The sequence below is a fragment of the Sturnus vulgaris genome, chromosome 5 (assembly GCF_052056855.1).
Source record: "Sturnus vulgaris isolate bStuVul1 chromosome 5, bStuVul1.hap1, whole genome shotgun sequence".
NCBI lineage: Eukaryota > Metazoa > Chordata > Aves > Passeriformes > Sturnidae > Sturnus > Sturnus vulgaris.
The window spans coordinates 63287697-63300655 of NC_142247.1; the positions used below are offsets into that span (position 1 = coordinate 63287697).

The 12959-nt window shown below is 38.5% G+C and overlaps 1 protein-coding gene across 12 annotated transcripts in view; it reads right to left on the reverse strand.

Annotated features, from left to right (window-relative positions):
* MAGI2 (membrane associated guanylate kinase, WW and PDZ domain containing 2) overlaps positions 1-12959 on the reverse strand; it is a 703759-nt gene that overhangs the window by 233798 nt on the left and 457002 nt on the right. For all 12 annotated transcript variants that reach the window (XM_088165869.1, XM_088165868.1, XM_088165870.1 and 9 more), the window contains one exon: positions 5888-6103. In XM_088165869.1, the coding sequence (XP_088021995.1) occupies positions 5888-6103 (216 nt within the window). The remainder of the gene's footprint in view (positions 1-5887; positions 6104-12959) is intronic.

Genomic DNA, 12959 nt, shown 5'->3' on the forward strand with positions numbered 1-12959 from the left:
ACTAGATGAAATTAGAAAAAACTAACATCTAACATCTAACAGCAAAACAGAACAATCAGTCTAGAAAGTGGGATACAGTCAGGACATTATGGCTAACAAGAAAACTTCCTATAAGTGTAATCATCATCATCATCATCATCATCATCATCCCAAAAGCAGATTAATTCTAATATGTGGGAAGGAAGGAAAGCTAATAGTTTATTACACATAAAAATGCCAAGGCAATTAGTGCTCTTTTTGCCTCAGCCACTAGTAAAAAGAAATCACCTATGATTAAATTACTAACATAATTAATATCAGCAATAGGGCTAAAGAAAGAGGAATGGGCAGAGAACAGGTCAGGTGAAACTTAGATGAGCCACCTGTTCTCAATTGGCAGAGCTGGATGAAATGGACCCTAGGGTACAGAGAGCAGATAAGCAGATTCATGGCAAGTAACAGCAACACCTTCCAGAATTCATGGGAAAAAGAAACTTGGAAAGGACAAACACAACCCTTGTTTCAGAAAAATATCTATGATTTGGGTTTTTAGATAATTTTACATGCTTAGTTTCTGAGTACCTAAATTTCCTCTGAAATTATTTGCTCAATTAGGCCATTTTGTCGTTTTGCAAAGAAAAAAAAGGAAGCAAGACCCATGAAACTGTAACTGCACATCTTTCTAATTCCTAGGATAGGAAGTAGGAATCAAATCACCTACATGTAAACTCTTCAGAGGTCATAAATATTTGTCAAGGTTTTCTGGAAGAAACTATGTCAAACTAATATTTTTTCTTTACATGACATAGTAAAAGGTGTTGCTTCTTGGGGATAAATGGTTTATACAACTTGCATGATCTTAAAAAATACTTTTGATACTGACACATCAACCCTTCAGAACAGTATTAAAAAAACCTCAGATTCAGCCTTGGAAAGGGCAATGATCTACAGCTCTACATCCACATGCAGCTCATGTTGCTAAATCTAAACTCATGCTTGAACTACGTGGAATTACAATCATTTTATGCTGTTTGGAAACATGAATCTATCTGTCTAGATTTTTCAAATACGTAAAAGCTTCCTGCAAAGCAGAAATGATATACAGTCCTCACTTCCCCTGAGAACAGGACAATGTAATAATTGTAATAATAATTCTTGGGGTGTTTTGTTGTCATCTCTGCAAAGCAAAAGTTCTCATCTGCTTCAGGCATTAGTAACAGATCTGTGAGTTGTATTGCTGAGGCTGCCTGCAGCCTTGACCACTTTTCTACCACAGGAAGAAAGACATGCAGATTAAACTGAAGATAAGACATAAGGTCACATGGCAGATATGAGCACAGTAGAATTCATTTGGGGCACAGGTGCATCACACACTGACCATTGATCAGCCAATTAATCTGATAGAGAACAGATGTAGTGACACTGCTGTGCCCTGGGATTTCACCATGATATGTCTAATATGTGTTCTTCCTCAAGATCTTCTTTTCAACAGGTCTGAAGAGGTCAGATTCATGACTTTCAATAACTACATTAACAAATCCCAGCCATCATGATGACAAAAAAAAAAGTGAAAATTGTTTCTATTACAGTCTAATTCTTGAAATAATGCTGCAGATTGTTCATGCAGAGAAGTTCAAAAACTTAGTCTCTTCATCCAAAAGAATCAACTAATATGACCCAAGTAATATTGGCAAAGAAAAAAAATTACTAAATAGTAATTTATGGGGTGGTTTTAGCAGTTCTGAATAAAAATATTTAATATCTTTATACCTTTATTGTATCAAATGGCTAATTTCTTGGATTCTGTACAGGAAAGAGTCCATCCTTTTAAAACAACTTGGTTGGAAACAAGAGTAGTTTAACTCATGTTTGCCAATATATGTGCATGCATTTTCTTGTAAAGATATAACTTTGCAGCCTTGGGGGTTTCTCCCTTTCCCATAGAGCTGGAGCCATATTCAAGGCTTGGTACTTTTATATGGAGGCACTGCTCCCACTGACTCCTGGTACAGTGAGAACCAGGAGCTGACCTGGGCAAGGAAAGCAGAAGTCATGGAGACTGGGTGAGCCCAATGAATTGAGTTTAAAGGACACACCTAGAAAAATCAATGGGTACCATCTTTTGTATGTTTTTAAATCTCATGGCTCTTGGAAGCTTTGTATGTTGTTTTCATGCCTCTGGCTGTCTTTGCTGTGTAATAATAAAACAATAAACTCAACCTGTTGCCTGGGACTAGTGCACCTTGCATGGTGATTGATGACATTGGGACTCTGGTCTTCTGTTCATTCCTAAGGCCTGGAATGATAATTTTGAAACTTTATGTCATATCTTATGCCTCAATTAATTTGAGCCTGACAGTACTTCATTCTCTGGGTGCAACTTATCATTGCTCAAGTACTGTCAGAATAATGCACATACATTGTGCATTGAATAATGCTCTTTAACATTGAAAGCATGTTTTCAATGTTAAAGTGATTCTTCTGGAGTTTGGATGATAAACTTCATCAGTCAGCAGTGGAAAGCAAATGTGACATGACCAACACAGTGTCAAATACTAATGCTGGTTGTGAAGGAGACCAAGTCAAACCATTGCAGACATAAACAGTGACAGCAGTAAGAACTGCTGAATGTCTGACAAGTTTCTGGTTACAATTTGATCAAGACTCTTTTTACCTCTTTGAACAAAGCATCACTTTTGCAGAAATCATCAATTTAAATACAGTGTCCATCAGGAAAATCTCAGGTGCAATATCTCTCACTCAGTAATGTGGACAATTGCACTAAGAGTAAGAAACCCGTTATTATGTCTAGATTTGCCCATCTTAATAGTTAATCTATAGATTATGTCTCTCATAGGTTTCTTGGAAAATAGTAAGGTTATTTATTTAAATTTAGCCATTTAGGCTCTTCTGTATACGTAGGCTGAAGTAATCAATTTAAATTGTAGAGGTGATCCCCTAAAATGTGTACCTAAAACAGCTATGCTCTCTTACACTTAAAAATTTTTTTTTCTTCTTATTTTATATCAACAGGGCAGAGACAAATAGCTCAAACAAAAAGTAAGGCATTTAGGCATATAATTTACTAAAGCTGGATGAGGTAAATCCCATCTCCCAAATCATATGATTTTGTCTTGAGAGAACTTGATCCAGGATGAAGGACAGAAAGTGCTCTATCCTAAAAGGGCCAAAAGCCCCATCCCAAAGCACTGAGAAGGATTCCTGGTGGCTTCTGGGCTGAGGACAGGTGACACAAATCAGAAAGAATAAACATATTGGACAGACAATTATGGTCACTTTGTCCATACACAATTGTCTCAGGGAAATTTGATGGACATGAAGCAAGGCACATGGAAGGTATTAATGAAAAATTGCCAAAGCTCAACACTTGCACAGATTATGCCAACAGACTCTGAAAAGTTGCCTAAAAATTCAGACCAAAAGCACAAAGATCTCTGTAACCACAGATATCACTTATATGGTCTGATAAGGATGGGTTTCTTCAGACTCTTCTTGGATCTGTTACTATTTCACCCTTGTGGTCTCATGTGTTAGAGCAGTCTTTTGAGTTGACAGGCTCGGATATGCAGTTAATAAGCCATTAAATTGCTGAGCATCTATAAAAAATGAACCAATGTTTCAGATGTCCCAAGAGTCTTATAATTAATAAAAGCCTCCTCCTGGAATTGAAATATTTAAAATAGAACACACTTTCTAAAAGAATTGGCAATAATAAATGTTCTACCTTTGCTGACTGTCTATAAAAACTAAAATACTCTCTCCACCTAGAGTTTAAAAGTAAATAATTAAAATATTCTGGTTTTCCTGATTGTTTAAAGACGAAACTACAAATGCACTGACATTTTAGAGGTGACTAAGCCTCTGTCAGCTCACAGAGAGAATGACTGCAGTAACAGAGTCTGTGGGAGCCACACTGTCCAACAAAGGCAACGCAGCATGTATGTACAGAGCTGCTTTGCTACAATCCCCAAAGTCCTCAATCAGTGTAACTGAACAACAAAACCCTGCTTATAAAACCATGAGAGCCAACACAGGCACTGCTTGTTCTGCTGGCCACACCGACAGGATTTACTTTGGGGGGGAAGGAGGGGGAAGGGGGGAGCTGTCTTACACCCATGCTCATGTATTTCATTTAGTTACACAGCACATGCCACTGCCTGCTCCTTGGGTGCTGCCTAGTCATTGTTCACACAGAATTTGCCTGGGAGAAGCATATTATAGGTGTAGAATTCAAGGGAAAATGCAGGTAAATATTGTCTCTTCATCCACTTGGAGCTGAAACATATCGTCCTGGAAATTGCTCCTCAGCAATGGTCTCTCATGTGGCACATTTTGAATAACTACAAAGAATGATCTTTCTAACGATTTCTCCAATACACATCAGAGACCAAATCCTGCCTTTGCCTCTTTCACTGTGCAAGTATCCTGGCAACAGCGGCAGCGCTGATGTTCGGATCTCTGGGCTCCATCCTTTCCTGCTCAGCTGTGGAGGAAAGGCTCTAAGTGCCAGAGCAATGCCAGCAGATGCAATCTTGTGTGGAAGGGACGAGCAAGGCTTGTGCAGCATGTGGTGGCAGTGGCAAGGCAGCAATACTGCAGCCCTTTGGAGAGCCAAGGGGAAGAACCAGACCCACTCTCACCCCCTGCTCCTTGACACCCCTGGTAGATGGGCATGGATTCTGCACAGGAATTTTCCCTTATACATGTTGGGCAAAAGCTGAAGAAAAGTATGTGGCAAAATCATCCTGGACCGGAAAATATCAAATTCAGTATACTTTGTAATGAAGCAGGAATTCAAAAGGTATACACAGACTTTGCAATATGAAAATCCTTTTACAGAGCTTAGAAGATTACGTAATGGAGTTTTTGTTTCACAGTAACCTATACATTTACAGAACTTGCAGTATTTAATTTTATTTTCTCATATGTGTGATTGTCACTAGACTCTACTTCAACAATCTGTTTCTGAATTTCTAAGTTTACCAAAAATGATTCACAGAATTATTTGTTAGAGATATAAAGATCTGAATTCTTTAATTTTCTACATGAACAACAACAAAATAATTTATTAAATTCTATTTCTGGATAAGAATTATTAAGTTCTGTAAAATACTGTCTTGCTGAGACGTTGAGGGAGAAGTTGATTACCTGCTTCAGAACAGGCTGGAGTGCTCTCACTTGAGAGACCAGTCCAAGAACCCCTTTTTTTCTGAAGCACTGTGATCCAAGAAGGACAACAATTGTCTTTTAGGACTTGACATCTGAAACTCTTATCAGCTTTATGCAGGCTCTGAAACATTCCTGAAAAGTGTCCTCCAGATAGCATTGCCAGCTAAGTTTTAATGACACTGGCACACCTTTGTTAATGTAGTGACTTTAATCTTCCACTATATTGTTAAATCTTCATGACAATTTACGGAAGTTCATTTCAAAAAACCCTGAACGATCTTGTGAGTGTCACCATTTGAGAACAAGACCCAAAACACTGAGCCTATTTATTTGAACAAATTGCAGCTCTCTAGACTCCCTCTATAGTCAGCAGAGAGAAACAGGCATTTGTGAATGATTTCCTAATCTAGAAATCCAAACCAGGTCACAATCCATGCTCAGAAAGAAGGTATTTTTCTCTTTGGTCTATAAAGAGGGTTCAAAGAGACTAGTTCAAAGACAGAAATCTTTACAACAGCTGAGGTAAGTGAGATGACTCCACAAAATAGAGGTTAAGTAATTTTTTTTAGGCTTTGGAGAAAACCTAATATTCAGGATTCCTGCCTTTCCCTCTTCCAAGAACATCCTTACCTGAGCATGCATATTCTCACTGCAGAAGGAGGTAACTGGGGACTCTGAATAACAGAAACTCACTGCAAAGTAAGAAGGAGGAACAGACCTGGTGTTACTGTCACGTCATTTCCATTGACCACAGGTCTTTCTTCCTCTTCTTCCTCAGGTGGTTCAATGCCTGTCTTCTCCATATTGCTCACAGACTTATTCCTCTTACGCTTGCCCTCAGCCCCGGGGGTGGCACCTGGGAGGATCTGGTCTGTCACATTTAACAGCAGCGGCGCCGGCTCTGCTGGAGGCTTCGGAGTGCCGTAATAGTTGTCTGGAAAGAAAAGAAAAGAAAAGGAGTAACACATAAGATTGCAGGAATACACAGGCTGCTGCTGCTTCTCTTGTCTTGGATTAATGGATGTGTGAGGTAGGATCTGGCTCATTGGCTAAAATAAAGAACAGTTCAAAATGTTTTCTGCGAAGTTGAATTTTTCCCTTTCCTGAAACGGTAATTAATTTTCTTGGTGGTAGCACAAGTGATCCAATCATGCTCACAAACATGTATCTTATTAACAACTTTTGAAACGGTAACAGTTAAAGTTTGCATTCCTCTCATCCAAATACCTGACTGTTCTCTTATTCAACTGTTCTCTTATTTCAAACTGTTCTCTTATTTCAAATCATTAGTTAGGACAAATTAGTTTTGCAACATTTATTCCACAAAACAAGAGCTTCTTAAGGATCAAAATGATGATAAGAATACTGATTATTTATTACATCATTTTTCACTCCCTCAAACTATCTCACCTGCTTAGAAAGTAAATAATCATCCAATGATTCAGAGATTTGCAGTTTTCAGTAACACTTTCACTATCTTGTTTTTCATATTTGTCAAACTTTTGCTATTCATGACTTCAAAATTTGTAACAGTTAATGCTAATATATTTTCAAAGAAAGTTGAAGCCTTATGCTTTAGGGCTTAACATTATCTCAAAGTACTAAGGAATTCTGAGAAGACTTAAGGTGCTGACAGATTACCCTCTATTTGTGTCTCCTGAAATTTCTGGCAACTTCCTCTGAGTCATCTACTTTCTGTCAGAAGGATTATTACATTAGATGGACCACGGTCCTTTCTTATCTATCAATATCTATATCTTTGCATTTCTAGCATATCTGATCTCAAAATTAGTGTCTTGCTGACACCACAAACTTTTCATTAAATATATGGTTACAAACAGATCAATAACATAATTAAATAATATTTTAAAAAGCATGTGCTTTCTAGAAAGAAACATAAATAGTAATATAAAATGTAAAGATGAAAACATGGTATTTGTGCAGTTATCTTTTTTCATCTATAAACTGTATTGAAGGGAATGAACAGGTTGTTTGACAAGCAGATTTACAGCAGTTATCATGGGAAACTAAAAATACTGTCCAGGTCTAAGAAACTTCCCCACCCCCCCCGACCTTTCCCCCTCTTCATTCCCAGCCGAAAAAAAACAAAAAACCACACCTCTGTAAGCATATCAAGCTGATGACAATATTTTTAGACCGTATGAACATTTTTAAATTTCTTATCCCACTATTTAGCACTTCTGTATGATCAAATAGCAGTAGCACTGACAATATTATTGTAACCACACATGACAAAAATAAATGCATATGTTATACATGCACAGTAAACCATCATAAAATACATTTTGCAGGCCGAGTAAAAATTATTACTGGCATTTGTATTTCTGTGTGTTTCTAAGGACTTACAATGTTCAGCCACATGACCACCTCAATACTGAACACCCTTGCAACTAATGAATACTCAATGAATTTTTCTCAGCAGTTCAGCAAAACAATATTAATAACAGATGTTTCTGTAATTGTAACACACAGTAAAAATGTGTTAAATGGCACTTATAGTCACTCTGGACTTAGGGAAGTCTGAATGAAGCTTTGACTCATGGCAGATTGTCTTTGGATTTTGTGAGATGGCAGCAGGTCTCACCAAGAGCCCAGCAGGGCACTGAGATGTGGCTCTGTAGGGCGACTGTGGCACTTCTCTGACTGCCAGAGTTAAAGCAGAGCAGCAGGACCTGGGGTCTAAGGGGGAAAAAGGAAATCTACACTGATCCACTCACAAAACTGTACCTCCAAAAACTGTCAAGATCAGATCTGTTTGCAGTCAAATTTCAATGCTCTGACAGTACAGGCTGTTTTGAGAGTATCTGAAGACCAACTGTGCTCAGTTGGAAATCTACTTTTGTATTGCTCTAAGATCATGTCACCTTTATTGGTGAGATTGTGTGTTTGAAATATCACATATTTTGAAAAAAGATTCCTCAATTTAAAAAGCTCCCTGGCCTAAGCCATTTTACCAGTCTCAATCAGTGCCTCAGAGGCTTTAAGCTTGACAAAACTTGTCAAATATGCACTGATTTCCACTGATTCCATAAATATCAGAAGATATATCCCAGGGATATCATACCAGTGTGACACAAACTGTGAAACTAAAGTTCAATATCTTGGCTTTTTTTCCTTTGTTCTTATTTTTGTCATTGTCATATAAAATTGACTGCAGCAGTAATTAGCAGTAATGCTAATATCCTGAATAGCAGATGAGGTGTTTTAATTGAAGGACATGAGCTCTCACGTTATTTTAAAATATTATACACTTTTTCACTTTGACTGTATGCATTACTGAGAGACAGAGATAAAATTCACACACAAAAAAAATCTATGAATATCACATATATAAAAAGATAAGAAAAAACAGCACATGTAAGATCAGGGGTGAAAAAGGATTTAACTCATTCAGTTTCAAACTGAACATGCTGTATAATTTCCAACTTCTATCCTACAACATAACACTTTATGTGCTTTATGATTCAGTAACCATTGATTTACAAGTGAGTTTTAAATTATTTATTGCTACCTACCTATTGATCTATACCTTTAATTCAAAAATATGCAAATAAAAATAAGAAACTATACACATATTGATACAATCAGCGTGTCATTAAAAAAATAGTTAACCTCTAATGGAAAAAATATATAAGGTGAGAGATCCAGCCATTTCAATAAAGGAGAAATGCTCCATTACAGAAAAATTAGAATCAATGTAAACTGTACCTTTTATCAAGAACAGATTTGAGTGTCTTCAAATTCCTTACTTAAGACTTGGGGCATTAGAGATAATGGGAGACTCTCATAAAAGCTTGGCAAATGTCATACCTAGGCATAACATAGAGACTAAATGTTTAAAAACCGTAACTGTTGTTGCTATTAAATTTTGAAAATCTGTGATCTCTTTTTCATCTTGCCTGAGCAAGGCCAGGGCTGTTTCAGTAAGTTATTCTTGAAACACTAATCACAAGGTACTGAAATTTATTTTCCTGTAGGTAAAAAAGGAACACCAAATAAACAATTTCAACTGTAATTAAGTTTTAAAAAGGAATTATTAAAAAAAAGAGAAAGAAAAAAAAGAAAATCAAACATGTACTAGAAGAAAGCATAAATCCCATGCTCATTGGCAGTAAGAAAAACCAGCAGTTAGGAGTTTTTTAAAAAATGAATGGAGCACAAAACAGACAACACCTTTATAGCACTATACAAAACCACATAATACCCTCTCTTTTGCATACTGCCTGCTGTTCTGGTACTTGCCTCTCAAAAATTGCATGAGGGAACTAAAGAAGGGCAATTAAAGCTTGGAACTGCTTAAATTGATTTTGAGTTTTCAGCTTGGAAATGGGACAACTGAAAGGGGATATGGCAGATATGTATAAAAACAGGAAAACCCTGGGAAAGTGCCTAGAAAATCAATGAATGGATGCTTGGCTTCCCAGTACTTGAGAACAAGAGGATGCCCAATGAAATTAGCAGGTTTAAAACAAGCAAAAGAAGTGGGTGTGGTTCTTTACACAGCATGGGAGAACAGTGGCACTCACTGTCAGATGCTGCCAGTATCATAAATGCAGTCAGAAAGCAATTATACAAAGTCATAGAAGAAAAAAAGACCATAAAAGCCTATTAAAAGCAAGGGTACAAATTCTGAATCAAGAGTTCCATAAAATCAGATTGGTAGAGTGCAGAATGTAACTCTGCATGTCTTTCCTTTTCTTGTATTTAATGCCTTAACATCTTACAGGTCTCTTCCAATCCTGGTGATTCTGTGACTCTGCCAAGGGGCAGCAGTAGAATTTCCCCTCCATTTGACTAAGTGCAGCTGCTCTATTACTCAGCTCCCTCCTTGTCATACTCACAAAAATGTGTGTATACTCACCTGCCAGCCCTGCACAGTCAAGAGCTCAGTTTTAGCCTAAGTGAAGTTCTTTGTGCTGGGCCCGAATCAAAGCCTCTGTGCAGACAGGCAGTGCAGAAAAAGCACCAGTGCTGAATCCATCTGGCTGCTGCTCCTCATTGCTTCAGTGCTCCCAGCTGCTTCTGAGTGCAGATGAATGCTGAAGATGTGGCCCAAGTGGCTTGGAAGAAGCCCTGGCACAGTGACAATTGCCAAGTATCCCTTGCCACCCCTGAGCTGCATGAACCCTGATCAGCACCCTAAATCCACAAGGAAGAGTCAGACGAACAAATGGGTAGGCTTGCTATGACAGAGACTGGATCAGGAAGTCAGAAAGTCACAAGAAGAAGAAAAATGAGGAAATAAGGAGGACAAAACAGTTTACTTTTTTTCTTAACTTTAGTTCACCTATGTCAGGAAGTAGTAAGACTTTAATTTTATCGATAAAGTGTTTGATGACAAAGCAATATCCTATCTTGCCTCCTGAGAAAAGGTAAGCCTTTGTGGAAGAATGAAAGAGCTTTTGGGTGGTAGTAAAGAATCAGAAAAATCCTCATGCTGAAATGATAGCAAGACTCAGATCTACTGACAGTGCCTATACTGATGTGCTGGACACCCAGTGATCCCAGTTACTGGGCACAGTTATAAATGTGTCGCCCCTGTTGAGCTCTACTTTGTGCTCCATTGCAGGGACTGACCTACATGCATTTTCCTCTGCCTGGCCTTTCCAGTCCCTCTCCCTTTCTGTGAGGAAAGATCCAGAATGCAGCATAGAGTGGACATTTCCACTTGCCATCCTTCTGGACAGAGAAGGGAGAGGAAGGGCTTTGTGCCAGGTCTGCACTCCAGGCTGTGGAGGAGGATGTGCTCCTTTGGCTCCTTTGGCTCCTGGGCCAGGCCAGCCTGAGCCATCATGTTGTGGAGAAAGGGGATCACTGCTGAGAGCATCCTTTGCTCCTGAAGCTCCGTGGATTTCATCTAAGAAATTAACACCTCTAGTTTAAAAATGTGTTGTGAAATATTAAAATAGTGACGAGGAATTAGGAAATTATAGTAAAAATGAACAACCAGACAGAAAACAAGAGGTATGCCAGAGCCAGATGCTTTTAGGATGAATACTTCCAGCTATGGTGTGATTCACATTCTGAGCCCAGAGCAGAGACATATTCCTTTTCACACTTATTTTTAGAGTGGGATGAAACAATACCCAGCTACAAATACACACCTGCCTCTGCTTATTCAGCACCCTCATTTAGATTGATCTTTTTGTTTATATGGCTTTGAATTGCTGAAGTATCAGTCAAAATTGTGTGAGTCAGCCACAACTCTAGGAAGTGAAAGACAAACCTTATAAGAACATTAACTGCAAATGTTATGACAAATGTTAAACCTCTGTATATTTGTTTTTGTGATCACTGACTAATGACAATAAATTAAGGGGAAGTACTCAGAAGCCTAATTGTTGCCTGGATTTGAGTTACATTTGATATTTTAACAGTTCATAAACAAATACATATAGAAATGTAATAGATTGCAATGGTATAGAGAGTTTTAGGTAGGCAGAAATTAACTTAATTTTCAATAAAATGATAATGAGAACAAATATGAATATTTTATAATTTGATTAAAGGAAGATGGCTGAATTTATTTATGACTAGAAGCCAACTGCATACAACAAGAAGCATCTGTTCATGATTTATGTCTGTTTATAATCAGTATCTAGATGAAGACTAGTGACAAGTGGTGTCCCTCGGGGGTCCATATTGGGAAAAACAGTGTTTAATATCTTCATCACTGACATCACCAGTGGGACTGTGTGTACTCTCAGCACGCTTGCAGATGACACCAAGCTGAGTGGTTTGGTTGATACACCTGAAGAACAGGATGCCATCCAGTGGGACCTGGACAAGCTTCAGAAGTGGGACCATGGGAATCTCAGGGGGTTTAAGCAGACCAACTGCAAGGTGCTGCGCCTGGGGTGGGGTAACCCCAGTGTCAGCACTGATGGGGGATGAACAGATCGAGAGCAGCCCTGCCCAGAAGGACTTGGAGGAGATGGTGGGAGAAAGTCTGGACATGACCTGGAAATGGGCACTCACAGCCCAGAAAAACAACTGTATCCTGGGCTGTATCCAAAGCAATGTGGCCAGCAGGGCAAGGGAAGGGATTCTGCCCCTCTGCTCTGCTCTCCTGAGACCAGACCTGCAGTGCTGCATCCACCTCTGGGATTCCTGGCACAAGAAAGACAAGGACCTGTTGGAGCAGTTTAGAGGAGAGACACAAAAATGATGGACCACTCCTATAAGGACAGGCTGAGAGTTGGTTTTATTCAACCTGGAGAAGAGAGGACTTCAGGGAGACCTTACTGTGGCCAATCAGTACCTAAAGGAAGCTTAAAAGGATGACTTTTTAGAAAAACTTGTTGCAATAACAAGGGATAATGGTTCTAAAGAGGGTAGATTCAGACTTGACAATAAGGAAGACATTTTCTTATTGTAAAGATGTAGAAACATTGGAAGTTTTCCAGAGAGATAACAGATGTTCCACACCTGGACACATTTAAGATCAAGATGGACAAGGCTTAGAGGAACCTGATCTAGCTGAATGTCCCTGCTCACTGAAGGAGGTTGGACTAAGGGGGCTGGATATTTAAAGGACCTTTCCAACTCAAACTGTTCTATGATTCTATGAAAATCAATGATCTTTTCATAACAAGATATTTATTTTTTAACTTAACCTGCTTGGGAGTTTGCAAAGGAACTATTATGGTCTGTATTCACTCTACCTAGCTCTAAGTGTTTAACTGATGGAGTGTTTAACTGGTATTAAGTAAAGCAATTATCTTTCAGGAAGTGCCTAACAAAAATTTCCATCTACAATGACCCTCAGC